General features: G+C 53.3%; 1 protein-coding gene across 2 annotated transcripts in view; it reads left to right on the top strand.

Moving 5' to 3' along the window:
• Positions 1 to 26,090, top strand: part of Tmem104 (transmembrane protein 104) — a 57,753-nt gene that overhangs the window by 19,313 nt on the left and 12,350 nt on the right. For both annotated transcript variants that reach the window (XM_059272082.1, XM_059272081.1), the window contains exon 9: positions 19,557 to 19,650. In XM_059272082.1, coding sequence (XP_059128065.1) covers positions 19,557 to 19,650 — 94 coding nt within the window. The remainder of the gene's footprint in view (positions 1 to 19,556; positions 19,651 to 26,090) is intronic.

A 26,090-nucleotide genomic window follows, 5' to 3' on the forward strand; every position in this document is an offset into this window, starting at 1 on the left:
ACACACTGCCACAGCAGCGACCTGGGGACCGTCATTCGGGCCCATGAGCGTTCACAGGATCTGCTTCAGTTGACTTTGGGTCCTGAGCCCCCTTCCCCTGCTCCTGAAAGACAAAATGGGAAAGTGTCAGGTGCCCTGACTAAAAACTCGAGACCTTGCTCTGTCCTGGTGCATGTCCTGGCACTGGGAGGAAAGAGAGTCATAATGTGGCAGGGACTAGGAAAAATGAGTGGCAAGGTTGAGAAGGGGCTCAGTGGGTAAAGTGGGGGCCCACGTTGACATATCTGCTGCCCATGTGAAAACCAGTCTCGTAGGCATGCGTATCTAACCCCAGCGCAGGGCGGGAGAGGGAGCAGAAGGATCCCAGTGGCTCATGGCCAGCTGGTCTAGCCAAAATGGTGAACTCCAAGTTCAGCAAGAGACCCCGCCTCAAAAAATAAGGTGGAGGTTGATACCAGAGACATGTGACTGATACAGGAGTGTGTCACTGGTTTTCACATAACCACATACAAGTGGGTGCACCCTCACATGCATACATGGTACACACCTAAGAAAAGGGAAACGTGCTGTTTTGATTCTGTGCCACAGTGCCAAGGAGCCAGGGTCCCAGTGAGGAAGTGGGCTTGTGTGTGACTGAGGTCTAGCCTCGGGCCGCTCTCCTCTGTGCTGCTGTGGCGCTTGTCTGGGTTGCTTGTTCCTGCAGCACTCCCAGCCTGCATTCTGCCCCTTGTCCCGGATCTTCGTCCAGCGCCACCCCTCCTCCCACAGGCCATCACGGGTCAGTGAAGGCTCCCCAGGAGCTGGAAGCTGACAGCTTCTGCCACTTCAGGTGGGCAGATGCTGCAGGGTCACAGGCGTCAACAGGCACCAGCCCAGCCGAGCCAGAGCGCAGATGGCAGAGCGGAGCTTAGCCTGCTGGAGACCCGGGCACAAACTGGCCACGTTGAGCAGGGGGCCTTGGGACAGGACAAGGTGACCCCAGTTTGTTCTCAGCAGGAGTTGTGCAATGCACCCCTGGAACACACTTGACTGGGAGGAGAGGAGCAGCCTATTCACAGCTGTCAGGTGCCCGGCCCCTCTGCAGGTGGAGGGCATCCTCGCCAGCCTCCCTCCAGATACCCCCTCAAGAAGAGGAAGGAGCTCAGCAGCGCTGCTTGCCAGCTTCTCCCTAGAGAAGCAGGTCACCCTGCCAGGTTACATTAGGGGGTTCCTCCTGAGCCTTCTCAAGAGCCCTGCCCACTCCTTCTGATTGTCCCTGTGCTATAGCTCTGTCCTTTGACTGTCTGTGACATTTAAAACAGCAGTTAGTTCCTCTTTTCAACCGAAATGTTTCTTCCTAGAATATTGAAGGCAAGGACAATGTGTCCTCCTCATGAGGGTGTGAGACCCTGCAGCCAAGCACTGAGAGCATCTCTGTGTCTCAGCTCAGCTCACCCTGGCTTGGTGAGGCTTGTTCGTTGTTGCCTTTCCGGGTGTGGTTTTGTTTTGTAGCGAGGGGCTCTTGCAGTCCACGCTGTCTTTGAGCTCACCATGTTACCGAATCTGGCCTTGATGCCTCATCTTCCTGCCTCCGCCTCCCCAGTGCTGGAATTACAGGAGTATCCCGCCACACGTCACATAGGCATGGCATGTGAGCAGTGGCTTCTGTGTGTCACACCATCAAGTTCATGCTGTCATCACAGAGAGTGGCTTCCTCAGGCTCCCCAGACCAAGGCCAACAGTGGCTCAGCAGGCTATCCTCAGTGCTCTTACAGGCTCGGGACAGAGTGCTGTGTGCAGGGCAGCCCTGGCTATGCTGCCCAGCTTGGGGACCAGCTTGCCAGCCCCACAGCATGACCTCTACCAGGGGCTGGGCTGCACTGGGCTGACCCTCCTGTCGATTTTGAGACGTTCTCTCTCTTGTTGCTGCGTTCTGTCTCTTGTTCCCAGGGAGCAAAGCGGACTGTTCCTAATACTCAAGTAAGGTTGGAAGTGAGTCTCTTCCCAAGGACATTCCCTTCCGCTGCCAAAGTTGCTTTGTACTTCCAACATCAGCCATTGTGCCCTGGGGCTGTCTAGCATCTGCTAATAAGTGGGTCACCGCTACCAACGCTTGAATATTCATCCTTACCCATTCTAGGGCACGAGGTGGCCTAGAGGCCTTCAGGACCAGTGAGAAAGGGACATTAACAAGAGGCGTAAGTCTTGGGAGCAGCCGCAGTGTCACAGGACCCAGCTGCTCTCCAGGCCACCGTGCTGCACCTCCAGGCTGTCACACTCAGGCCCTGCCAAGCTGCAGGAGAAAATGGGTGGGTGCCTCCCCCCCCCCATCGTGTGCAGTGCAGACCGTGGATGGAAACGGGGAGACGAGAACAGGGAGGGGTTCTCGGGATGACTGGTTAAGAGCTCTGGTGAGGCCATCTGTGGAGGATCCCTCTTAGAAACTGAGAGTCCAGAAAATCCGGCAACCTGGTGAGGGGTGTCTTTGGGGAGCATCCTTCATCTGTCACACAAGTTAGGACTCACCCCAGCATCAAGCCAGAGCCAGTCAGGTAACTCCCAGTGCCTGAGTGGGGAGGGCAGTGCTCATAGGTTGAGGGTATCCAGGTGACAGACTTCATGGGCACAGTGAGGGACTCAATCTCCTCCTCTCCTCCTTCCCAGCATGCCTTAGGCAGCTCCATCTCCTTCAGTTCTGGAGGCCCTGCATACTTGGGTTTGTTTTGCTGGTCACCCGCCCCATACTCCCTCCTGAAAGGATGCTGGTCACCCCCCAGGTGGCCAGCCGCACAGGTTTGAGTAGAGCAATCATGACCAAATCCAGTCCTGTAACTTGGAGAGGGTGGCCCCTAGACCCAGTTTATCCCCACAAATGCTGAACCCTCTGCTTACATCCCAGGAGTCAGGGACTCAGGGAAGGGTGAATTTCTTCCCTACTCCCTGGAAATTCAGGTGCCTGCTCTCTGGGCCTAATGTGGAGTGAATCCCAGCATCTGGCAGTGAGTGACCAAGCTCAGGTTGGAATGACAGCCGTGGAAGGATTAGCTTGTCTCTTTCCTTTACAAGGAAATCAATAACACAGGAACCGGCCTGTGGTTTTCTTTCCCAGAGAGCAATCTTTGCATCTCATACAGGAGCAGCCGTGTGTGTGTGTGTGTATGTGTGTGTGTGTGTGTGTGTGTGTGTGTGTGTATGTATGTGTGAGTGGACTCTCCCCACCCCCTCTCTAAATGACATTCAGACTGCCTGTCACTTGCTCCAGTACTGGCTTGTTTTGTCAGCCCTGTCTAGGGATCCCATGGACCCGCCATGACACTGTCACTCGGCTATGGTCTCTCAGGCCTCCAGACCTTTCTGTTCCTGCTTGTTCACTGCCACAGACCCACCTCCTTCCGGAGGATACCCGGGTGTCACCTCCCTGAGGCACACTGTGGCAACTTCCCTCTCTCCTTCCCCCACTGTGCCCTCTGGATGTTGGATCTGAGCTGCCTCCTCCTGCTCAGTGGGAAAGTTGTTTTTATTTTTAATGGCACTCTCAGGGACATGGGTTCTGTCAGCTGGCATTAAGCCCACCATCCATCATGGCCCGTGTCCCGCTGCTACCACGGCCAGTACCTGATGCACCAGCTTGGAGGACAGTGTATGATCCCCATGCCACCTCAGTGAAGAGCCCACTTCTGGGACTCAGGATCCTGAGGCAATAGGCAGGTCTTCTGCCTCAACTGCCTCCTCACCCAGCCCCTCATAAGTACTAGTCAGGCTCCCTCAAGGTAAAAAAGGCCACTCAGAACCCCTGCTCATCCCGGCAAGTTAAGTGTCTCTCTGGCCCTGTTAGGTAGGGTGTCTCGTGTGTCCCAAATCTGGCTTCTTTGTCTAGAAACTAGTACAGCTTTGCAGACAGCATGTCCCCAAAGTGAGCCAGTTCATTCTGGGGCACCTGAGGAGATAATGGCTGGACTTACCTACTGGCTGGCCCTTTCTTCTCCCTGTTCCCGAGTTTAGAAATGCAGGTGGAGACAGCTATACCGATATCTTGCCCCTGCCCCCAACATATTCCAGTTATGGAAAAATGCAAACATATAAACGAGTTGTTCCTACCTCACTGGAGAATATGTCACCATCCCCGGTGTATTTACAGTGTCATCCTATGAAAACTGAGCTCTTGAAAGTAGAACTTTAGGCCCATCTCTTGTGTAAAGAGAGGCAGTGGGTATTCGTGTACACAGGTACAGAAATTCAAAGCCTGGCTCAGGTAGCTGGAGAAATAGGCAGATGCCAGATTGGGGTGATCTCCATAAGCAGCCCACCAAAGAGTAGTTCCAGGGACATCCCCACCCAGCCCCACACTTGGACCCCTGAGCTAGAAAGGCATCCCAGAGCCATGGCATATCCCCACACTCACACTCACACCACCGCCCATTTGGTTGGGGAGCTTCCAAGTAGGTCTCCGTGGGGCGCTCATCCCTGCCGAGGACCTTCTGCACTGTGCTTATTCAGGACTGTTTCTGTGCACACCGATCACAGTCAGACCCCAAGCTGTACACCTGAGCCCTCCTTGTTTGTGAGCAGCATAGTCAGGGGGTAAAAACTTGGGGAGCCATACTTCCCCAGCCACCAGGCTGATCTCACCTCTGCATATGCATGTACATGCGTATGTGTGATGTTTCCAGCCATTACTACAGGAGCTGGGCCCTGGGTAGGCTCCCATAACTCAGCAGTCTAGGCTGCTCACTGCTCTGTATGCCCTCTGCTTCCGTGGGCATGGCTGGGCACAGGGCTAAATAAAAATGACTTCCTACTTTGGTTGGTTGGTTTAGGTTTTTAGGTTGAGGTTTTGTTGTTTTTTAATTATGTGTATATGTTGGGGGTGGGGGCATGTGCACATGTGAGTGCCAGTGGTTGTGGATCCAAAAGGTGGCACTGGACACCGGGACCTGGAGTTACAGGCAGTTATAAGCCACCCAGTGTGGGTACTAGGAACCCACCTCAGATCCTCTGCAAGAGCAGTACACACTCTTAACCACTGAGCCATCTCTCCAGCCTGGTCTAATTGAGAGTGTCTTGTTTTGTAGTCCAAGCTGGCTTCTAGTTCACTATGTAGCCCTGGTTAGCTTTGAACACATGCTTTTCTTGCCTCCACCTCCCAGGTGTTGGTATAGCATGTGCCGTGATGCCCTCCTTATATTCTTTAAGAAAATATCCTGATTGTTAACTTCAGATGAGTCCCTAACCCTTACACCCCACCACCACCACCATTTTTATTTCATAGGGAGAAAAAAGATTCACAAAAGACTACAACCTCTTAAGCGGCTTACCAAACCCTACTAACTAGTATTAAATACTTACCAAACTACTCTCCTCTGGGTCTGCTCCTTCTGTCCTAGAGATCAGGCCATGACACCTGGTGACCCTGCTGGATTTGGGGAGGCAGGACTGTTCCTCTGAGCAATGCTCATTCTCTGGTATGGGATGCATGTTGTAAGCAGAACCCTTCTAAATAGTGGCTGTCTTAGTTAGGGTTACTATGGCTGCAATGAAACATCATAACCAAAAGCAGCTTGGAGAGAAAAGGGTTTATTTGGCTTCCATGTCCTGAATCACGGTCCATTGAGGGAAACCAAGGCGGCTCAAACAGAGCAGGAACCTGAAGGCAGGAGCTGATGCAGAGGCCATGGAGGGTGCTGCTTACTGGCTTGCTCCCCATGGCTTGCTCAGCCTGCTTTCTTTTAGAACCAGGACCACCAGCCAGGGATGGCACCATTCATAATAGGGTGGATCATTCATTAATTAAGAAAACGTCCTACAGGCTTGCCTATAGTCTGATCTTATGGAAGCATTTTCTCAATTGAGGTTCCTTCCTCAGATGACTCCAGCATGTGTCAAGTTGACATAAAACCATCCAGCACAGTGGCCCTGGGGCAGCAATAATTGCTTAATGAAATGAAGCATTCACTCTGAAGTAATAAACATGTTCCTTCACATAGTTGTGTCCCAGCGCTGGCCCTGCACACTGGCGCCAAAGCAATCCAGGTGCACACGTAAGAGCTGCGTGCATGTGCACTCTCCAGTATACCCTGGCCCTGCAAAGGCAGAGGGAGCCATAGAACCCCAGAGGGTTTATAGGCAGCAAAAAGCAGTGTGAGGCACAGTGTGAAGGACTCGATGCAGAGCTAAACAATTAGGTGCATATTAATGATGCCGTGTGATTAATGAGCAGGAGCTCGGGAAGTCTTGTGGATGAGCTGAGAAGATGGAGACACATCTTAATAAGCCTTCCAGCTCAGAGGGAAGTGCCGCCTAGGGTGTTGCTAAGCGGATACCGTGAGAGTGCGAATCTAGAAGGCAGGGAGGGTCACGAGCCACCCAGGCAGGGTGTTTCATTCAGCCTGTGGCAATAGCTTTCTCAGCATAGATCCAAAAGAAATGGTTCCAAGAAGCCTTGATGGGACCAGGCACAGGGCTCAGAGGTGCTGACACCTTCCGATAGGCCAGGTAGCCCCACCCCACCCCACTGATTTGGAGAAGATGTGTCCTGCCAGCTCCAGCAGCAGGTAAACCCTCTAAGACGACTTCCCAGCTGCCCCTTCCCCAGGCCAGTAATGAAGGCCTTAATGATGATTCTCAGTGTCTGGTTCCTGGACCACTGGCCAAGATGCCCTTTATCAAAAATATGGGTGGGGGGTGGGATGCAAGATGGCTCAGTTGATAGAGGTGTTGGCCGTGAAAATCTGGTGACTGAGTTTAATCCCCAGAATTCACATAAGGGGGAAGGAGAGAACTGACCCCAGAGTTGTCACCTGATCTCCACATAAATGTGTGTGCACGCGCACAAACTCACACACATACACACACACACACACACACACACACACACACACACACACACACAAACACTAAAAATTTTTTAATTAGTATGGTCTGGGGACTCCAGGCTAGAAGCACAGCTCAGTAACAGAGCACTTGCCTAGTTTGCAGAAGGCCCTAAGCCAAGTTGTCCAGCTGACCTAGCAGATGCCTGGGTCTTATGGGGGAGGCCTAGGAATCTGTCTTTCACGTCGGTAATCTTGCCAGCACAAAGATCCTCTTGTCCCAGGAAAGGCTCTTCTTCATGGACCTACTTTCCAAGTACTGTCATGGAAGGGGTGGGTGGTCAGGGGCTTCCAGAGAAAGGAGGTTGGCCAGACCATCCACAGGTCCCTAGCCTGGGGTCACTAGTGAGCCCCTGAAATGTCACTAATGTGCTCCCATGCCCACAGGGAGTAGTATCTGACTGCGCAGGCTCTCGGCACCCTCGGGAAAGAGTCTGCGGAAGGCTGCTGTGTTGTCTGAGAGCAGCAGGTGCGTTCATGTCCCTGCCGGATGGTCCCCTTGAGCTGCCTTCAGACCTGCCGTTTTGGGGCTCCCTGTGGAGGGCACCTCCCACTGACCAGCAGCTGGGGAGGAAGTTGGGGTTGCTAGTGTGATATCTCATACCCAGTTCAACAGAGCTCATTCAGCAGGCAGCTTGATGTGCTGTCTCCCTCCTCCAAGGTTACTCAGTTCCTGTCTGTCTGAGGTCAGACGTCAGCAGGGAAAAAGAGGTGGATCCAGCTTGGCCTGTGTGTTCCTCTCTGCAGGGTTCTCATACTCTGGGCACCTGACTTTCCTCCCTCCCTCCCTTCCTCCCTCCCTCGCTTCCTCCCTCCTTCCCTCTCTCCCGCTCCAGCATGGAGCATTCCCTCCTCCATCGCTCTTCCCAAGAAGAGTGTATAACTAGGGAGGAGGATACTGAGAGGCTCTCAGGTGGTCACCTGACACCTCTGTGGAGAGTAGCCAGACAGATGCAGATGGTGGACCTGCCTCTTGGTGTTCCTGGAGCAGGACAGGAGATCAAGGGACAGACCCCAGGTTCAAGAACACTGGGATTCCAGCTGACCAGGGAGATTCAAACAGCCACCTGCCTGTATTGCCCACCACCAATTGTACCAGAGCAGGTTCATTCTAACAGAATCAGCTAGAGTGTGTGGGCTTTTCCCTAAGGGAGCTAGGGGCTGGATCGATGACCCAGAGGGTCCCCATGCCCTCATCACTCATGATATAGTCTGCCTTTCCTTTGTAGTCTCTGGTTCTTAGGACCTTTCAGGACCAAGGTGACCTTCAGCACAGCCCATGCTGGTTCCCCAGCCCACAGTGGTTAGGGACCACGGACATGGCCAGCTTTCTCATGTAATTGCAATCTGGCAATCCTATTTGCCTTTCCTTGACATCCAAAATAAACAAGTCTGAGCTCAGACTTAGTAGTTAAAGTGAGGGCCAGTAACCCAAGTCTCTAGTGCTCCAGAAGTTCTAGGCTTTGTGCCTGTCACCGTGGCCCTGAAGAGCCAGAATGCAGGCACTGCTCTCCTCCAAAGCGTCCAAACCCCACCACCCTTCACCACAGCCATCCTCCCTAGTTATAATTCCATTCCTGTGATAAAACACCTAGTCAAGAAGCAATAAGAGAGCTGGGTGTAGTGACACACACCTTTAATCCCAGCATCCAAGAGGCAGAGGCAGGAGGATCTCTTTGAAGCCAGCCTGGTCTACATAGTGAGTTCCAGGACAGCCAGGACTATGTATAGAGACCCTGTCTCAAAAAACCAAACCAAGGGGCGCTGGAGAGATGGCTCAGAGGTTAAGAGCACTGCTTACTCTTCCAAAGGTCCTGAGTTCAATTCCCAGCAACCACATGGTGGCTCACAACCATCTATAATGAGATCTGATGCCCTCTTCTGGCCTGCAGGGATACGTGCAGACAGAACACTGTGTACATAATAAATAAATAAATCCTTAAAAAAAAAAAAAAAAAAAAAAAAAAAACCCAAACCAAAACAAAAAGCTTTAAAAAGCAACTTAGGGGAGAAAGTTTATTTCAACTTATAGTTCCAGATTACAGTCCATCATTGCAGGGAAGTAAAGGCAGGAACTTGAAGTAGCTGGTCACATCCACAGTCCACAGAGAGAGGATGATTGCATGCATGCCTGTTAGTGTTTGACTCGCTTTCTTCACTTACACAATCCAGGACCCCTGCCTGGGGAATGGTGCCACCCACAGTAGGACAGGTCTTTCCACATCAACATGATTAAGACAGCCCTTCACAGACATGCCCACCGACCTAGCGGAGCAGGGAAATTCCTCACTGAGACTTTCTTCTCAGGATAATTCTAGATTGTGTGAAGTTGACAATTAAAATTAACCATCACATCCCCCAGTCCTGTGCAGGTTTCTACAGAGCTTATGCTAGTCAAGTACGTGTTGTATGTTCTTGCCTACCCTCCAATAGGCTCCTAGGAGGGCCTGTGACAGCTTCCACTCCTCTGTCCCTGTGGAACAAGTGAATAGTCCTGTTCTCCCTGCACCCTTCATAGCACAGGATTAAAGCTCCTGTAAACTCATTAGAGCTGGGCACGGTGGCACACACCTTTAATCCTAGCACTCAGGGAAGCAGAGGCAGGTGGATCTCTGCGAGTTCCAGGCCAGCATGGTCTATATAGCTAGAGAGAACCTGTCTCAAAGAAAAAAAAAATTAAATTGAAACTGAAAAAACAAACAAACACAAAAAAAACTTGATTAAAACTGAAAGAAGCCCCCCCCCCCAAGGTCCCAAGTACAAACCAGGTGGATGCATTTGACTGTTGTTTTCTTGCTTAAAACCGCCTGGAAGCACCTCCCTCCGTGGGGTCCGCTTGGCAGACTCTGTCTTGCCTCCCAGAGTCCCTTCCATGTCTATCTCCCTCCCCCCCATCAGCATCTTCCAAGGATGCTCATGCTCTGAGCCCTTGCCATGCCTTGGCTTCACTCTGGTCTCACGAGCCTTCTGTCCTGCATGGGCTCAGGGATCGTTTAGGCCTGCTGGATTCTTAGGGCCAGCTACATTTGGGTAGCCACTGTCCTAGCCTGACAAAGCCAGCTCCACATATACAGCCAGTTCCTCTTCTCCCCAAGGGACAGCATCCTCTGGTCCTTACCACCAGGACAGACTCTTCCTCAGCAAAGACCAGAGCACCTTTGGAGGACTGAGTTGGAGGGGAGCAATTAAAAGCCATCCACATGTGTGGAAGTTGCAGACCCCAGCTCACCACTCCTGCTCCCCTGCCTGCTCCTCTTTGCATCTGACCTGCCAACAGGGGGTTACCAGGTTACTGCCTCCAAAGTCAGTTCTGTCCCTCCAGGCAGAGCTCTTAGCTCTCCACTGCCACAGCCCATTGTGCATGTATATGCATGCCCATTTGTATACACGCAGGCATGCATGCATGCACACTCTTCCCCCCTCCCCTCCCCTCCCCACGTGACCTCTCACCTGGGCCTGGTGTTGCTAGATCCCACCTCACTCTGTCTCGTTTGTGAGGAGATAACCATCCATTAGAAACCCCGATGGCTTATAGTCATTACGTGAATGACCGTGTGGATTTTCCACAATATTTATCTTTTCCCCCAAACCACAAAGGTTGTAGCTCTGGCATCAGATTCTTGGAACTCTGCCCACCGCCGGGTGCCATCTGGCTTGTCAGCTGAGAAAGACCACACAGGCATGCAGGCACCGGCCCAAATGACAGGGCCAGAGAAACAATGGCTGTGCCAGGCTAAGACCATCCCACCTGCCCAGCCCTCCTCCCCGGAGGGAGCCGGGTCTGAGGAGGGGATGGAGGGGCGGTGGAAGAGGGGCCCTTTGTCTAGGCACAGTCGTGGGCAGTTGAGTGCTGTAAGCAGGAAATAGGCTTTGGATACAGGTGACCCGGGCTCTAATCCCAGCTACAGCTAAGTAATTGAGATTTTGGACAAAGCCTTTAATCCCTCTCAACACCTGTTTTCTGAAGTGGAAACAGTAGCCAGGATTAGAAAGCATCCTACCTGGGAAGCGGGTGCTCCAAAGAGCTGGTTCACTTGCCAGCTCTCAAAGCCCTTCCTCCCAGCCCCCAAGGCCAAGCCTCTCTAGATGACAGGCAGCAGCCCCATGTCTCAGAAAGCCCAGAGAGTTTAGGGGAGGCTCTGGGCAGGGGGAGTTGGTTGCCAGCAGCACCCCTCAGAATGTAGTCCCAGAACCACCTCCCATCTGCAGGCTTCCTAGCCACTGGGGACCATTGCCTGGACCAAGAGCCAGGCCTTGTCCTGATTTTAAAGGCTGGGCCAGAGGGGCTGGTGATGTGACAGAGTCAGCTGCTGGGGGCCATGGCTTGTGTTCTGGGCAGACATGGGCCCCTTTTGGCAGGGAGATGGCATGTGGAATTTCCATCAGTGTGGTGTTGCCGGAACCCCAGTGCCCTCCCAGGTTGTTTAGGATGACTTTCTTCCTCTTTTCCTCCGCTGCCCCCCTCCCCAATAATGTAGAAGTCAGTGGGAAAGGTGGATTTTGATTTGCAATAAAAACCTGCCACAAATTGAAGGTCAGGAAGGTGACTCACCTAAGTGGGGGCTGGGAAGTGGTCAGGAAGATGAGTCAGAAAGTGCACAGCTAGGTTCCTCCTGTTCATTTACAGTTGTCTTCCAAAAGGGAAGCAGGGTTGGGGAGGCTCAGCAGGCACGGGCACTTGCTGCACAAGCCTACAAGCTTGGTCCCCAGAACCCACATAAAGGTAGAAGGAGAGGACCAGTCCCATGGGTTCTGACCTCTGACCTCTACACCTGTGACGTGGCACACATGTCCCACCATAGTAAAGAAATACATTTGTAATGGGAGGCAGAGGACTGCAGAGATAAATTAGCAGTTAAGAGCTCATACCACAGCTGAGTGGTAGTGGCGCACACCTTTAATCGCAGCACTCGGGAGGCAGAGGCCAGCCTAGTCTACAGAGTGAGTTCTAGGGTAGCCAGGGCTACACAGAGAAACCCTGTCTCAAAGAATCCAGGGGAAGAAAAAAAAGCCACAGAAGAGTCCATACCGCTCTTGGCAGAAGATCTGAGTTGGGGTCCCAGCACTCAGATAAGGGACTCCAGCCCTGTCACACAGCATAAACCTCAGCTTCTCTCTCCCTCCTTCTCTCCCTCTCTCCCTCTCTCCCTCTCCCTCCCTCTCCCTCTCTCCCTCTCCCTCCCTCTCCCTCCCTCTCCCCTTTTCCAGACAGGGTTTCTCTGTGCAGCCCTGGCTGTCTTGGAACTAACTCGCTTTGTAGACCAGGCTGGCCTAGAACTCATAGACATCTGCCTGCCTCTGCCTCCCGAGTGCTGGGATTAAAGGCTATTGGTCTCTTGGTAATCACAGCCGATTCGTCAGCTCCAGCTGACCAGACACCAGATTCTTCACACAAAAGGCCTGGTAGGATTTTTGCTTCCTCTGAAACCTCACAGGCCAGGCCTCAGTTGTCGGCATTTTTCTCAACATTCTTACCTCCCAAGTTTCTACATGACAGCTCACCAAGCTTTGAGTACTCAGTGGCTCTCCTAGACCAAAGTTACAAAGTCCTTCCACAATCTTCCCCCGAAAAAAGACATTGTCAAGTCTGTCATAACAATACCCCACTATCCCAGTACCGACTTCTGTCCTAGTTAGGGTTACTATTGTTTTGATGAAACACCATGTCCAAGGCAACTTGGGTCGAGAAAGAGTTTATTTCAGCTTACACTTCCATTACTGAGGGAAGTCAGGACAGGAACTCCAGCAGTGCAGGAACCTGGGGGCAGGAGCTAATACAGAGGCCACAGAGGGTGCTGCTTACTAGCTTGCTCTCCATGGCTTGCTCAGCCTGCTTTCTTATAGAACTCAGGACCACCAACCCAACAATGGCACCACCCTCAATGGGCTCGGCCCTCCCCCATCGATCACTAATTGAGAAAATGCCCTACATATGATGCACTTTGAGAAATTGAGTGACTCAGCAGAGCTGTCTTAACAAGGACGTCTGTACCCGATCCTCACCCCATCCCTGAGATCTGAACTCAGTGCCCCCTTCACCCTTCATGCTCCCACTCAGAGCTCACCTGCCTGTTGTAGATGAAGCCCCAGAATTTGTGATTCAGTTAGGCAAATAAAACTCCCAGCCCCAAATGTTCACAGCCACTTGAGAAATAAAAATAGCATCCTCGAGCATTTCTTCACTACGCTTCAAGGACGTGCTGCAAGTTCAATTAGGAATGGGTTCATGCCGAGATGCTATTAACCCCAATTAGCTTTTAACCCCAGCACTCAACAGGAGCAGCCCTGCAAGCTTGGCATCCCTCCCTTTCTCATTTGAAATACCCTCCAGGATCAATCCAGACAGCTCAGCTGTGCGTTTGGCATGTGGCCACCACCACTTGAACCCACTCCTCTGGGGCTCACATGCTCTAAACTGTGAATTCTGCCCTCAGCCCTTCCAGAGCCTGTGTGTTTAGGGAAGCCCTGACACGCAGCGGTCCATCGCTGCTGTTCTAGGAAGTGCCCCCCGCCCCCGCCCCCCATGCTGAATTAACAGGGGGAAGCCCTGGAGTGAGTAGAGCTTGTTGACCTTTTGTGTTGTGACCCCAAAAGCCAGCCAGTGGGATGGAAAGTGCCAGAATCCTTGAGATCCCGGACCTACTCTTCTGTGGATACCATAAACAAACAAACTCACCTTTAGAGGTGTGTAAATAAACAGGCACTTGGAGAACTGCCCACTTGGTTAGGAAGTTGCTCAGTGCCCATTAAGGGCACACAGTGGTCAGCAGGGCTCAGCACGCCCTATTTCAGTCCAGAGCCTTCTCTGGGAGTGAAAGGTACCATGTGAGCATACTGTCCCGGAAATTCTCCCTCCATCTGCACCCACAGAGGTGGGAGGGGGAGGGACCTGACCCTACCCCGGCTGGATTCTCTGAGTCGTTCCCACTATCTTATTGCCAGAGTTGAAGTTCTAATCAGAAGCTGCAGGACACTCTACCTCTTCTCGGCAAGGGAAAGATGACAAGCAGGTGTTAGGGGTCATTTTTGTTCAGGAAAAGTTGACGGCTGGGCTATGACTGGGAATCCTACCAAGAGGTAGATGCTTCAGAAAGACCAACCCCTTTGAAGGCCTTTAGTTCTTGAGGGTTCTTCTAAGATGTGACCTTCTGGGTACCATTCCAGAGTCACTATGTGGTTACAGTCTAGAGGGATCCCTTCCCTTGGCAGGGGGCTGGGCAGCACTGCTGAGGGCAGGAGCTGAGTGCCAGGCTCCTCTCCTTCATATCCTGCCCCTCCCCCAGTTCTAGGATGGGACCGAGGGCCTCACATGTGCCCTCTCCCACTGAGCCACACCTCCCAGCCCTCCAAACTGTTTTTGGGAAGAGATCCCACCCTCACCCCCAACACGGTCATCATTTTTCAACAGGTGTGCTTCTGCATAGCTGCCGGACAATGGCAGGAAGGGTAGTGAGGGGTACAAAGCGAATCAGCGAAGCTAGGGACACCTTTCTCCCGGCACTTGGGGTACAAAGCGAATCAGCGAAGCTAGGGATGCCTTTCTCCCGGCACTTGGGGTACAAAGCGAATCAGCGAAGCTAGGGATGCCTTTTCCCCGACACGGTGATGACGCCTTCCTCCCGGCACTTCGCTGAGGGCAACCCAGCCCACGGAGACTTGTTCGTGCTTACTCATGTCATGTGTGCAAAGTCTTCTCTAGCTGTTGGAACAAGCAAGGATATGGTCCTTGCCCTCAGTGTGCTGACTCTCCTGCTGGGGTGCAGGAGCAGCCCTGTTCCCTGCAGGACGGAAGTCACATGGTGCCACCATGCACTGGTGGTTCAGTCACGAGCCCCAGAGCAGCCTGAAGTGACCGCAGAGGAGGCTGGCATTTGAATGGGCTGCCAGAGAGAGTGTGAGGGAGACTGTCTGTCAGCAGGGGGTCCAGGGGGCAAAGGCAGGAGGGGGGATTAGCTTGCTGGGGGACAGGGGAGGGCAGAGGGAAGCAGCCTCCTGTGAGGCGGATGCAGTGAACTGGGTCTGCAGAGAGAGCCAGACTGTCAGATGTCGTCATTTACCAGGCATCTTTCCTCCCCTGCCCCTGAACGTCTCCTCGGTCAGTGAGATGTGGGCGCGCCACCTGCTCTGATGACCTTGCACGTGAGGGGGGATGTTAGGAAGCCGTGTATGCAGGTGCTCTGCAGATGTGAAAGGCCTGTGGCCTTCACAGTGGCTTCACAGTGGCGTCATCACAGGGTGATGGAGTGATGAAAAGTGGGGACAAGGAGGTTGAGACCGTGATGGAGTCCTGTCTGGCGGTGGGACCTGAGCCTTCTGAGCCTCTTATGGGACAGTTAATTTGTGATTGACACCAAATGTATGTTTTCATTTCTCTGGCCAGGAAGATTTGGGGACAGGGAAAGTAGGCATCACGCCACTTTACTTGGTGCTACGGTGTAGACTGTCACTCATGTCATCCCATCTTCTAAACAGCAAATGGCGCACCTGGCCTGTCCAGGCCCATTTGATATATGACGAGATTGAGTGGAATTCGAGCCTTTTCCAGAGCATGCCCAGTGTGGTGGGGTCAGGCCAAAGGTGAGCATGGCTCAGCCTCAGCAGTGTTCTTGATTTAAGGATCCTTGTCAACAGCACAGTATCTCCCGCTGCCCACCCTGCTCTAGAGCCAGCACGAGGCAATCCACTGCATGAGGGAATGGAGGCTGCAGTTAGAACAGCAGCTCTCAACCTGTGGGTCGTGACCCCTTTGGAGCCGAACTACCCTTTCAAGGGGGGTCACCTACGAACATCAGAAAACACAGATTACATTACATTGTACATTACAATTCATAACAGTAGCAAAATTATACTTATGAAGTAGCAACAAAAATAATTTTATGGTTGGGGGTCACCACAGCATGAGGGGCTGTATGAAAAAGTCACAGCGTTAGGAAGGTTGAGAACCACTGAGTTCGAAGGTGAAGTCTCGGCACTTCCTGACCTCAACAAAACCCCATGTTTTCCGGCCCATCCAGCCTGTGTGAGGCTCCCAGTGCCTGCCCCGGGCCCTCTGGTCCCTGGTCTGTTTCCAGGGGACAGAGGACTGGGTGCAGACGAGGAGCTTTCTAGTCCCCATTCTGTCACTGAGGCTCATTTCTAACACAGGTTCTGGCCATCCTGTTGCCTGGTTCATGTGCTGGGTGTGCATTCTCCTGTAGGGGGCGCTATGTGGCACCATTGGGAGCCTTGCTGGACCTTACTGGGGACTCCTGGGTTTGGAGAGAATCTGTGCTTTGGAGGTACTTATTTGGAGACATGTTATGGTAGCCACAGAAATCTAGTGCTTGAGTCAAGAAAGAGATTGGAGATGGCTGGGCGCTTGACACCTGAGCAGCTGAGGTGAATGTCATCTGCCCGGGGACACAGGGAGGCAGACAGCTGACACACAGTAGACCAGAACATTCTAAAAACGCAGTGGCTGAGCACTGCCTGCAGTGCCTTGGGAACACGCGCTGCCTCGTGTCCATCAAGCTCCAGCAAGGTTGCTGTGGGGCCTTTGGTGTGCAGCAAAACTCACTGACCCAGAAAGAGAGTTTTGAGTGGCCCTGTTTGCCCCTCGCGGTCTGTCTCAGACTTTATTCCCAGAAACCAGCTTGAAGATTTCATTAGAAATCAAAGCATTGCTGGTTTGTTTTGTTTTGTTTTGTTTTTTCTTCCTTTCTTTCTTTTTTTAAAAGAAACATGCTTGGCTGCTGTGACCGGTGTCCCTGCTTTCTGTAATGAAAGGGGCGACGAGAGTCCTTGAGAGGAGACTGAGTTGGAACTGATCAATGGCATTTGGGGGTTGGAAAAATTTGCTCAGGAGCCAGCTAATTTATAATGTCATATGGGCTAGACTGGAAGACCCAAGAGGATAGGCTGTCCCTTGGCTTTCTCTCTCGTCTTCCTGTAAAAGGGAAAGAGCGCACCTCGTCTGGCTGGTGATCACTCAGTGGTGGGCTCTGCCCTGCTGGACCCAGTCTCTCTCCCCGCTTCCACACCCGCCCTCTGCCACTCTGGATGCCCACTCCTGCAGTTGCTTAGCTCTGGCTTGAGCTGATTTGCCAAGGACAGCTGTTCATTAATTAGCTCCAGGTCTGCTGCTCCATCCGGGCTCCCTCTGCTGTGTGAGCGTACAGCCCGTGCAGGGGCCGCTGTTTGGTGGTGTGCGCATGCTACCTGTGACTTGGTGGACCCTGAACTTCCTCAGGAGTGAAGCTGGTCTGTGTTCCTGAGCATCAACGGGAAACACAGCCACTGTCCAGCCACAGCTGGAGCTCAGTCCTGAGAGTTCTTTACCACCTGGTCCTGTTCCGAGGACAGACCTGCTGTCTGGACTAACAGGTGGGCCCTCGTTCTGTCACTCGGTTGGCTCCAGGGACCCTCTGCACCTAGAATTGATTCTACCCATGGGGTACCCCGTGTCCTGAAATCTTTACAAGGGTGCACTTAGGATGGGAAAGATGACAGATGAGGCCTCTGTGCAAGGACCCTGGAGGGTGACCCTGGGCCTTTGCAGCAGGCCTACCTGGTCTACAAAGTGAGTTCCAGGACAGCCAGGGCTACACAGAGAAACCCTCTCTCTCCCTCCCTCCCTCCCCTCCTCTCAAAAAAGAACATTCTAAAAATCAGGTGTCATGCTCTATATGACATCTGACCTTCCACATGAGCCCCCCCGAGATTTCTGGCTTCCACACTTGGACACCATGTTTGCAGCTGGAGACATCCCAGGTCAGAGCTGAATTGCCTACACCCCAGGCATACCAAGAACCCAGTTCCCAGCAGACCAAAGGCACTGGGACACATTTTGTGTTTATGCCTCTCCCTGACGCCCCTTCTCTTTGCGTCAAAAGAGAAATTCATCAATGGAAAGTTTTCCTGAAGTGGGAATTTTCCTAAACGACTTCCTGATGATGCAGACAGGCTCAGCTAGGGGGGGTGGCTGGTGTGCATTTTCTTACTGTGGTCCAGCTTTCCTGCCTGGGCTACCCTAGACCCTGCCTTTACCTTCACAGAGAGTCCCTTCCCCTGCCCTCTGCTGTCACCCAGCCTAAACAAATGCTTCTCTATCCATCCCAGCCTCCCTGAACAGAAGCAAGGCTGGTTTTGAGGCCCCCAGCAGAAGGCCCTTCTCTCCAGAAATCTCCCAGGACTGCCAGGACGCCTTCACCCACCCCAGCTAATTAGAGTCTTTCTTAGGCTGCTCTGGAATCCTTCTGTCACTCATTCTCACAATGATAATGGTCTTGGATAAGAGGTCACAGCTTCCCCCACTTCCTGCCCTCCTTGTGACGGGGCGGAGTGGGCTCCCGCCCCAGGAGCTCCCTCATGCCTGTCACAGGAACTGTCTCATCCCATCCCCCGCACCCCCAATCCTGGCAGCTGTGATGGGGTCACCCTGCTCGTAGGGCCAGAGCCCAGCTCGCCATGGTAGGCTCCTCTCCCCAAGTTCTTGAGGCTCCGCACCACCCCTCCGTATGCTGCGTCTCTGGTGAGTGTCATTAGCATCAGCGTGATGAAATGGCACAGTGCAAATGTTAATAAGGGCTGATGTTTCGCCTGCTTCCGAGTGGCAGATTGGAAATGGTACCATCTTAACTCCAAGGAGCAGCTTTTAATCCCTCTGCTTCCTGAGCAGCCAATTTGGCATGGAGAGCCCAACCCCCCCCCTCCCTCTGGGACATCCCCATATCTACCCCAATTGCTTCTTGTAAAGGGGTCTACATACCCCACAGATCAGTAGCCTAAGGCAGGGCTCTATTTTTTTTTTCCTTTAAGTTAAGCATTTTCCTTTGTTCTCCAAAGAAAAGGGAAGAACTAAGGGGGCCAGAGCCACGCTCCCCTCTCCCGCCCCCCCCCCGCCCCCCGATCTTGGAGCAGTTCACCTCCCACCCCTGACTTCTTCATTCCCAGCTCTTCTGTGTAGATGAGGATGACCTTGGCCGCCCAGTCCTTCCGCCTCCACCCTCAGAGTGCTGGAGTAACAGGTCTGGCTAGGATAATGGGCATGTGCCACCACACCTGGTTTATGCGGTGCTGGGGATTGAACCCAGGGCAAGCACTCTTCCATTGAATGGCTTCCCAACCCCATTCCTGGGTCTTCTAGATGAGGCCTTCCCTGTCAATCCAGGATATTTCCCTAAGTGGCCCCAGCAGCCCTGGCTTGTCCTCTGTTCCCCTCCTTGTTGAAAGAGGACATCCTTATCCTCTCAGCTGCCTCTGCCAATCAGAGCCCTCATGTCCTCTGTTCCCTCTGTCCTCTTCCCTGTGATGATGAGGGCCTGCCTGGTATTCCTTCTGGATCGTCTCACTGGTGTTTCATCCCTGATCTTGATTACAGTAGCACACTGCTGGGTCCGAGGCTCCCTCAGCGGTGCCTGCCAGAGTCCATCAGATGGACTGGGTAGGGGTCCCAGGATGAAGCCTGGGCCTTGCCTAGAAGTGGCAGTGACATCAGAACAGGAAGTGTGAGTAGCAGGAAAGTGAGGCTCTGGGCTCTCCCACCCTGCCTCTAGCCCTGGGATTTATTTTCAGTGACGTTGATGGACCCCAGGAAGGCTCTGTGAAGAAGTCCAAGTATTCACCTGTGTTACTGCCAGACCTTAGCAGTGTGTGCAGGCTGCTCTGTCCTCACAGCCTGCTTTGTGTATACACCTGTGCACACCATCTCATTGCGCTCTTCATCCCCAGGCTGTCTTCACCCTCCTCCTTGGACCTTTCACCTTCTTCGACGTCCAGAAGACGAAGTACCTGCAGATCTTGACCTCTCTGATGAGATGGATCGGTGAGTCTGAGACCCCCCCCTCCCCCACCACTCCCTGGCCTCTGCACAGAAGCTAGGCAAATTCTGTTCAGTCTGCCTGACTGGTCCTTTGACCTTTCCAGAGAGCAAGGAGAAGGCAAGTGCTCTGTCGGCCTTTTACTGCTGGGGAAGTTTAGTACCAAAGAAATGTGAGTGCCTTTTTCCAGGTCACACTGAATGGATGGAACTGGGCTAGGACCTGGACTGCTAATTCTGGTCCAGCCTCCTTCACATGACCGTGCTAGGTCGGGCTGTGCCCCCTGGAGGGGACAGGAACAACACCGTTCTGCCTTCTCAAGAGTGCGATTATGTGGTACAGCCATAAAACCCAGTGGGCTTGGTAGCAGCTGCTCTCGGCCTCTGAGCTTTGGACCACCAGCGTGTGGAAAGATACCCACACCATCTATAGTTCTAACTAACCGATGCCCCCGGGTGACAGCGCTCTTGTCCTCAGGTAGAGTTGGGGGTCTTCCCCCTTGGACCGGGTTAGCAGCAGGTATCTGATCATTTCCACCTCAGGGAAGGAGCCCGCGGCTGGTGTGGCAGGGTTGAGGACGATCAGCTGTGAGGCTGCTGTTGCCTCTCCTCTGGCTGGCTGTCACGTATCTGCCTTTCTCAGTATAAAAGCTAAAAACACGGGGTGGGGTGGGGATGTAACTTAGTAAGTGCTTGTCTGGTATGCATGATGCCCTGGTTTGGTCCCTGGCACCAAATAAAACCAGATATAGTGGCATGTACCTGTACTGTAGCACTCAAGATAGAGGTAGAAACAGACGTTCAAGGTCATATTTAGCTACAAAGTGAGTTACTTCAAGGCCAGCCTTGGCTACAGGGGACTTGTCCAGGAGTCCCCATCCCACCCCCGACAGCACAGAATTTTCTGGACTCCTTCTTCCTGGCTGTCCTGAGCCTCCTTAACAGGACCAAGGCTGCAGGCTGCTACTGACTCTTTGCCATACCCCAGCAGGATGATGATTCTGTTAAGGGCCACTTCTCCCAGGCCCTAGTTCCCCCAGCGCAGTGGGAGGAACCATGGGAATCCTGGCTTCCCCAGTTGGGAAGTGGGGGGTCATCCTTTCAAGCAGCCTGGCCTGCCCCAGCTAGAGCAACTCTCTAATCCAGGAGCCCCAGAGGGCTTGGTGCCCAAAACTCAGGGTTGGCAGGGGTCAGACCCAAGCTGTGTCGTCGAGTCACCCCACCACCACCTTCACCCCCACCCCCCGTCTTACGTCTTGGCTTATGTGGTGTTTGTGAGAGTTCCAGTGTGTCTTTTGTGGGCAGGGTTTGGAGAGGAATGGTCTCTGTCACCCAGTTCCTTTCACTCCCTGAGGCTGGGTCTACAAGTCTGGCCTCTGGCCTGCTGGTGCTTGCCTGTCCTTGGCCTGGGAAGAGGCTCTCTAAGCTCTAGCCTGAGGCTGACTCTTTGTCATTTCTTTCCATGGCTGGGATGACATTGAGGGATGAGCAGGGGTGAGGGGGGACGTGTTCTGACCAGCTTGATGGATTCCTGTGTCAACCCATAAGGGGACAACAGCCCTGGTAATGACAGTTAACTTCCATATTTTTGAAGGATGTATCCATCTAAAGAGGGAAGCTTGGGCCCAGTGTAGTGGCACACATTTATAATCCCCACTCTTAGGAGGAGGAGGAGGCAGGAGGATCAGGAGTTCAAGGCCAGCCTGAGCTACGTGAGACCCGGTCTCAAAGAGAGAGGAAATAGGGGAGGAAGGACTCACAGAAGGGAAAGGAAGAGGCTAACAGTAAATAAGTTTCTTTTCTTTTCTTTCTTTCTTTTTTTTTTGGTTTTTCGAGACAGGGTTTCTCTGTGTAGCTTTGCGCCTTTCCTGGGACTCACTTGATAGCCCAGGCTGGCCTTGAACTCACAGAGATCCGCCTGGCTCTGCCTCCCGAGTGCTGGGATTAAAGGCGTGCGCCGCCGCCGCCGCCGCCGCCGCCGCCACCACCACCCGGCTAAATATGTTTCTTGCAAGTACAAGGATTGGCTCAGAACTCCAGCAAAGCGCATGCCAGCATGCCCCGGGCCCTGGAAGGCTCGCTCCAACCTGCCTTTGCTTCCTTCCATCCTCCCCTCCCCTGAGTCTGGCCAGACACCTGGGTGTGTTAGTGAGCTGGCTCAGTAGGTAAAAAGCACTCTCCATACACACCTGATGACCTAAGTTTGGCTCCCCAGAACCCGCATAGAAGCCGGACACAGTAGTGCAGGGGTTGGGATCCCAGCTCTTATGGGAAGATAGGGGTAGAGACAGGGGATCTCCAGCAACGAGACTGTCTTAAAACAAGGCTGAAGACCACGACTGGCACCAGAGGTTGTCTTCTGACCTTCGTTCACACACTGCCGTCAACATTCACCGGAGTAAGTGCACATACGTGTTCCCAGCACCCGTGGATGGTTTACAGCGCCTGTAACTCCAGCTCCAGGGGGATCTGATACCTCTGCCCCCACTGGCACCAGTGTGCATGTGCATATACTCACATGCAGACACACACACACACACACACACACACACACACACACACACACACACACAATTTAAATTAATGAAAACAGGGCTGGAGAAAGAACTTAGCTCCTAAAGGCTAATGCTCACAACCAAAACTGAAAAAATAAATCTTAAAGAAACAAAGTAAGGTCAGGTGATGGCACACGCCTTTAATCCCAGCCAGCACTCAGGAGGCAGAGGCAGGCGGATCTCTGTGAGTTCAAGGCCAGCCTGGTCTACTGAGTGAGTTCCAGGATAGCCAGAGCTGTTACACAGAGAAACCCTGTCTCTAAAAAAAACAAAAGAAAGAAAGAAGTAAGTAAAGGAAAAGAAATGAAGTAAAAGGAAGTTCAAGGCGTATAATCAAGTCCCCAATTCAAAGCCACTGTTCCCCTATGGGAACTGCCACCTTGCCGCTTACAGGGCAGAACCCCAACTCTACCCTGGGACTCCTGGGGCCTCCAAGCAGCTCCTGTGTGCCACAGAGCGGGAAACGGTGGTCCCGAGGGTCTGTGGGCAGCAGCGGGAGCCTGCACAGAGGCCAACAGTGGGGGTCCTTGGCACTTTGTCACTCGGCAGCCATGCTGCCGCCCGGACACATTGCCTCCGCCACTGCTGGCCTCTCTTCTCCCTTGGAGCTGAGAGGTAATCAACTGTCAGGAGTCTCCCAGGCACACTGCTGTGGGCGACAGAACACAAGGCAGTCATTTTTCTCCATGAGAGACTCAGACCTTTGGACTTAAAAAGCTGGGCTTCCTAGTGACAGAGCCGCCCAGGAAGAGGGAAATTGCCGTTAAGTAAACTAGACCATAGTGAGCGGGGTGGAGCTCCCAGCTGGGGCAGAGGGACTGCCAGGGCAATTCTCTTCTCCACTAGGAGCAGGCATTCTCCTCCACCTAACACCTTGCTCTAGAGAGAAGAAGAAGGCCACTGAAGCCCCCAAACTACACCAGACAGGCAGCCTGTTCATGGAAGGGACCCCAGCCTGCCCTGGGCCACAGCAAGGGTGTTTCTCTGAGCCAAGCTCACCCCCGGGCAGTTTTTCTAGAACACCCTTTGGGCAGTGATCTCATGAGCCCCACTTGTCCTCAGGAGGCTTTGCCAAGTTTTCATTCTGCCTCTGAGAAGCAGCTGTGTGGCACGTCCCTCTCAAGACCCTCCTCCCCACACTCCTCCGCCTCCCTCTCTAACTCCCTTTCTCACACTTTGCCAACGCGCAGTCTTTCTCCACACACACACACACACACACACACACACACACACACCCTCAAATGAGGCTGTGCCTTTCCAAGAGCTGAGTAGGGAGCTCAGAGAGGCAGTGAGCTGGCCCGGGTTCCAGAAGACAAGAGGAAGAATAGGCACCAAAGGGACCGGAAAATCGTGGATGAATGTGCTGAGCCGGAACGTTTCTCGCGGTTAATTAGGAATTTGCTCTGCCATCTGTTGAAAGGAAGCTGGGGTCGATCGCAGGCCCCCAGAGCTGTGCCCAGGAGCCTCAGGTTCATTCCTCTGGGGGCTCTTCCTCTGCCCTTCCCTTACTTTGTGAGTTGCCTTGTGTTTCCACAGTGGGGTTTGAAGGCTTAAATGGTCTTTGCAAATAGCCAGTTGTCCAGGGAAAATGTCAGGATATAGGTGACAGATGCCAGTGTGGATTCATTTCACATGCCACACTGGCCGATTTGGGGTACTTTGATCTGTGTGTGTGTGTCTGTCTGTCTGTCTGCATGCGTATGTATGTATGTATGTATGTATGTATGTATGGATGGATGGATGGATGGATGGATGGATGGATGGATATGTACCACATGAGTGCCTGGTGCCAGAGGGTCAGAACAGGGCATCGGATCCTCTGGAACTAGAGTTACAGACAGTTGTTAATTGCAGTATAGATGCTGGAATCAAACCTGGGTCCTCTGCAAAGAGCACTAAGTGCTCTTAACCGCTGAGCCAACACTTCAGCCCTGAGGGTACTTGGATCATAAATGCCTCTGAATTCACAAGGACAAGGAGAATCTCTGCTGTCCTCAGTAAGGGAGATTATCCTCCAGGCTGGCACAGACCTCGCTGCCAGCCTGTGGTCTTCCAGTTGGCTCTCCTAGGCAGCCACTCCAGACTGGCCACAGCTGTGTGACAGGGCCTCACCTGGGTGCCACACCTGCTGGCTGTCACCATGCCTTCTGGCCTGGCTCCCTTTATGTAGCCTGACGGCATCCTCTCCCACTGTGCACAGACCAGGCTTCCATCCTCTGGGACCCTCTTCTGTGCTGTGGCAAGAAAGACTTGCCTCACTGGGGACTGTGAAGATCCAGTGAGACGGACTAGAAGGTGCATTAGGACCATGCCTGGCACCTGCTCAGCACTCGGACAGGAGGATCACCCTCACTGCCACCACACTCAGCTGTCCCATCCCCAGAGTAGCCTCAGGAGGTGCCTCCCTCGGGACTGGCTGTGAGGTCAGGGACATTGCCTCAGCCATGTCCAAAAATGAGCTATGATTCCCAGTATCGGCAAAGCAGCCTGTGTCCCCTTCTGGGACACCCAGCAGTGTTCCCTGTACTCCAGCTCTACCTCCACCACCACCTGAGGGAAGTGAGCAGACTCATCCGTGTTGTTGGGGCATGGGGGGCTATCTTTAGTCCTGTCCCTCTGTCAGCAGCAGGTGGCCCAGGGACACATGAGTCAGCCGCGGCACTATCCCTCATTCCCACAGGTCCAGCAACCAGGGCCTTCTGCCCTGAGCCCAAAGCAACAAGACTTAGACCTGTTGGTGGCTCCCTCCCTGGATACCCAGCTGGCTGCCCCATGGGAGCTCTGGACTAGAAGGGGCCACAACAGCATTGTTATTTCAATCCCATTCCCCACCCTGCCACCCCCGCTCACGCACAGGTGCCTCCCACTCTGGCTCACCGGCAGCTGGCTCAGCTCAGGGCACCCCATTGGTGTTATTAAAAACGCAGTTCTTTCTAATAAAGGCCACTCTGGAGCACCGCCGCCCTGCTTTGGGCTGTCAAGGACCCACAGGGCTCCCTCCTCTCTGTTTGTGTATTCAGAACTGTCGCCTCCTGCTCTCCAGCTCCACGCTCCCCTCAAAGTGGGTCAAACACCATCCTCGTCAGGCGTCCATAGAGCAGCTAGGGCTGTTGTGCCTGGGGACGTGGCTCAGACCTGCTCTCCCACCCCACCCCTGCAAGTGCCCCAGATTTGTTTTCCAAGCCGGGTGCGACTAGTCAGTGACGACAAACAAGGCTGCAGGTCCCCAAGAAGAGACCTTCACCCGGGAACAGGAGGGCTCTCTGGTTTCCACCTGTCCCCAGGTCTGTGGTGGCCCCAGGGGAGAGTCTCCCAGTCGCCGCCAGCAGTCAGGGGTCTTGTAATCCTGGGCCATCTGTCCTCCACTGCTGCCAAGTGGCTTTTGAATTCCTGTGCTGCCCCTCAACTGCTGCTACCCAGAAGTCCAGGAAAAGCCTTGCCTCAGAAAATGAAAGCCGTGCGTCCCGACTCCCATCTCCATTCCCCATCTGCATGCAGCCAGCCTTCTTGTGCTCAAACTGTCCTGCCCAGTGGCTACTCCCTAGGACTCTCTGTGGCTGCTGAACAAGTAGAGGGGACCAAATGAGCCTTGGTGGTCTTCGTTGTACTCTGAGTTTTCTAGACATTTTCTCAGCACACAAAAAGATCAGTGCATAGAGAAGAACTTGGGGTTTCTGTGGACAGGCAATCAGGGTGAAGCAGACATGTCATTAGCCTTTCCTAGAGAAGAGCCATAGGCTGGCAATTGCACCCTCGGCCAGCCTCAGTCAAGACCAACCAGAACGCTGTGCTGGGCACTCAGAGAAGACGGCCATTCTCTTCCAGCTGCCCATCAATGCAGCGCCACTGTTGCCAGCTCTGATCTGCATGCACTTCTGCCACATGCAGATC

This window comes from Peromyscus eremicus, chromosome 8a (genome assembly GCF_949786415.1).
Source record: "Peromyscus eremicus chromosome 8a, PerEre_H2_v1, whole genome shotgun sequence".
NCBI lineage: Eukaryota > Metazoa > Chordata > Mammalia > Rodentia > Cricetidae > Peromyscus > Peromyscus eremicus.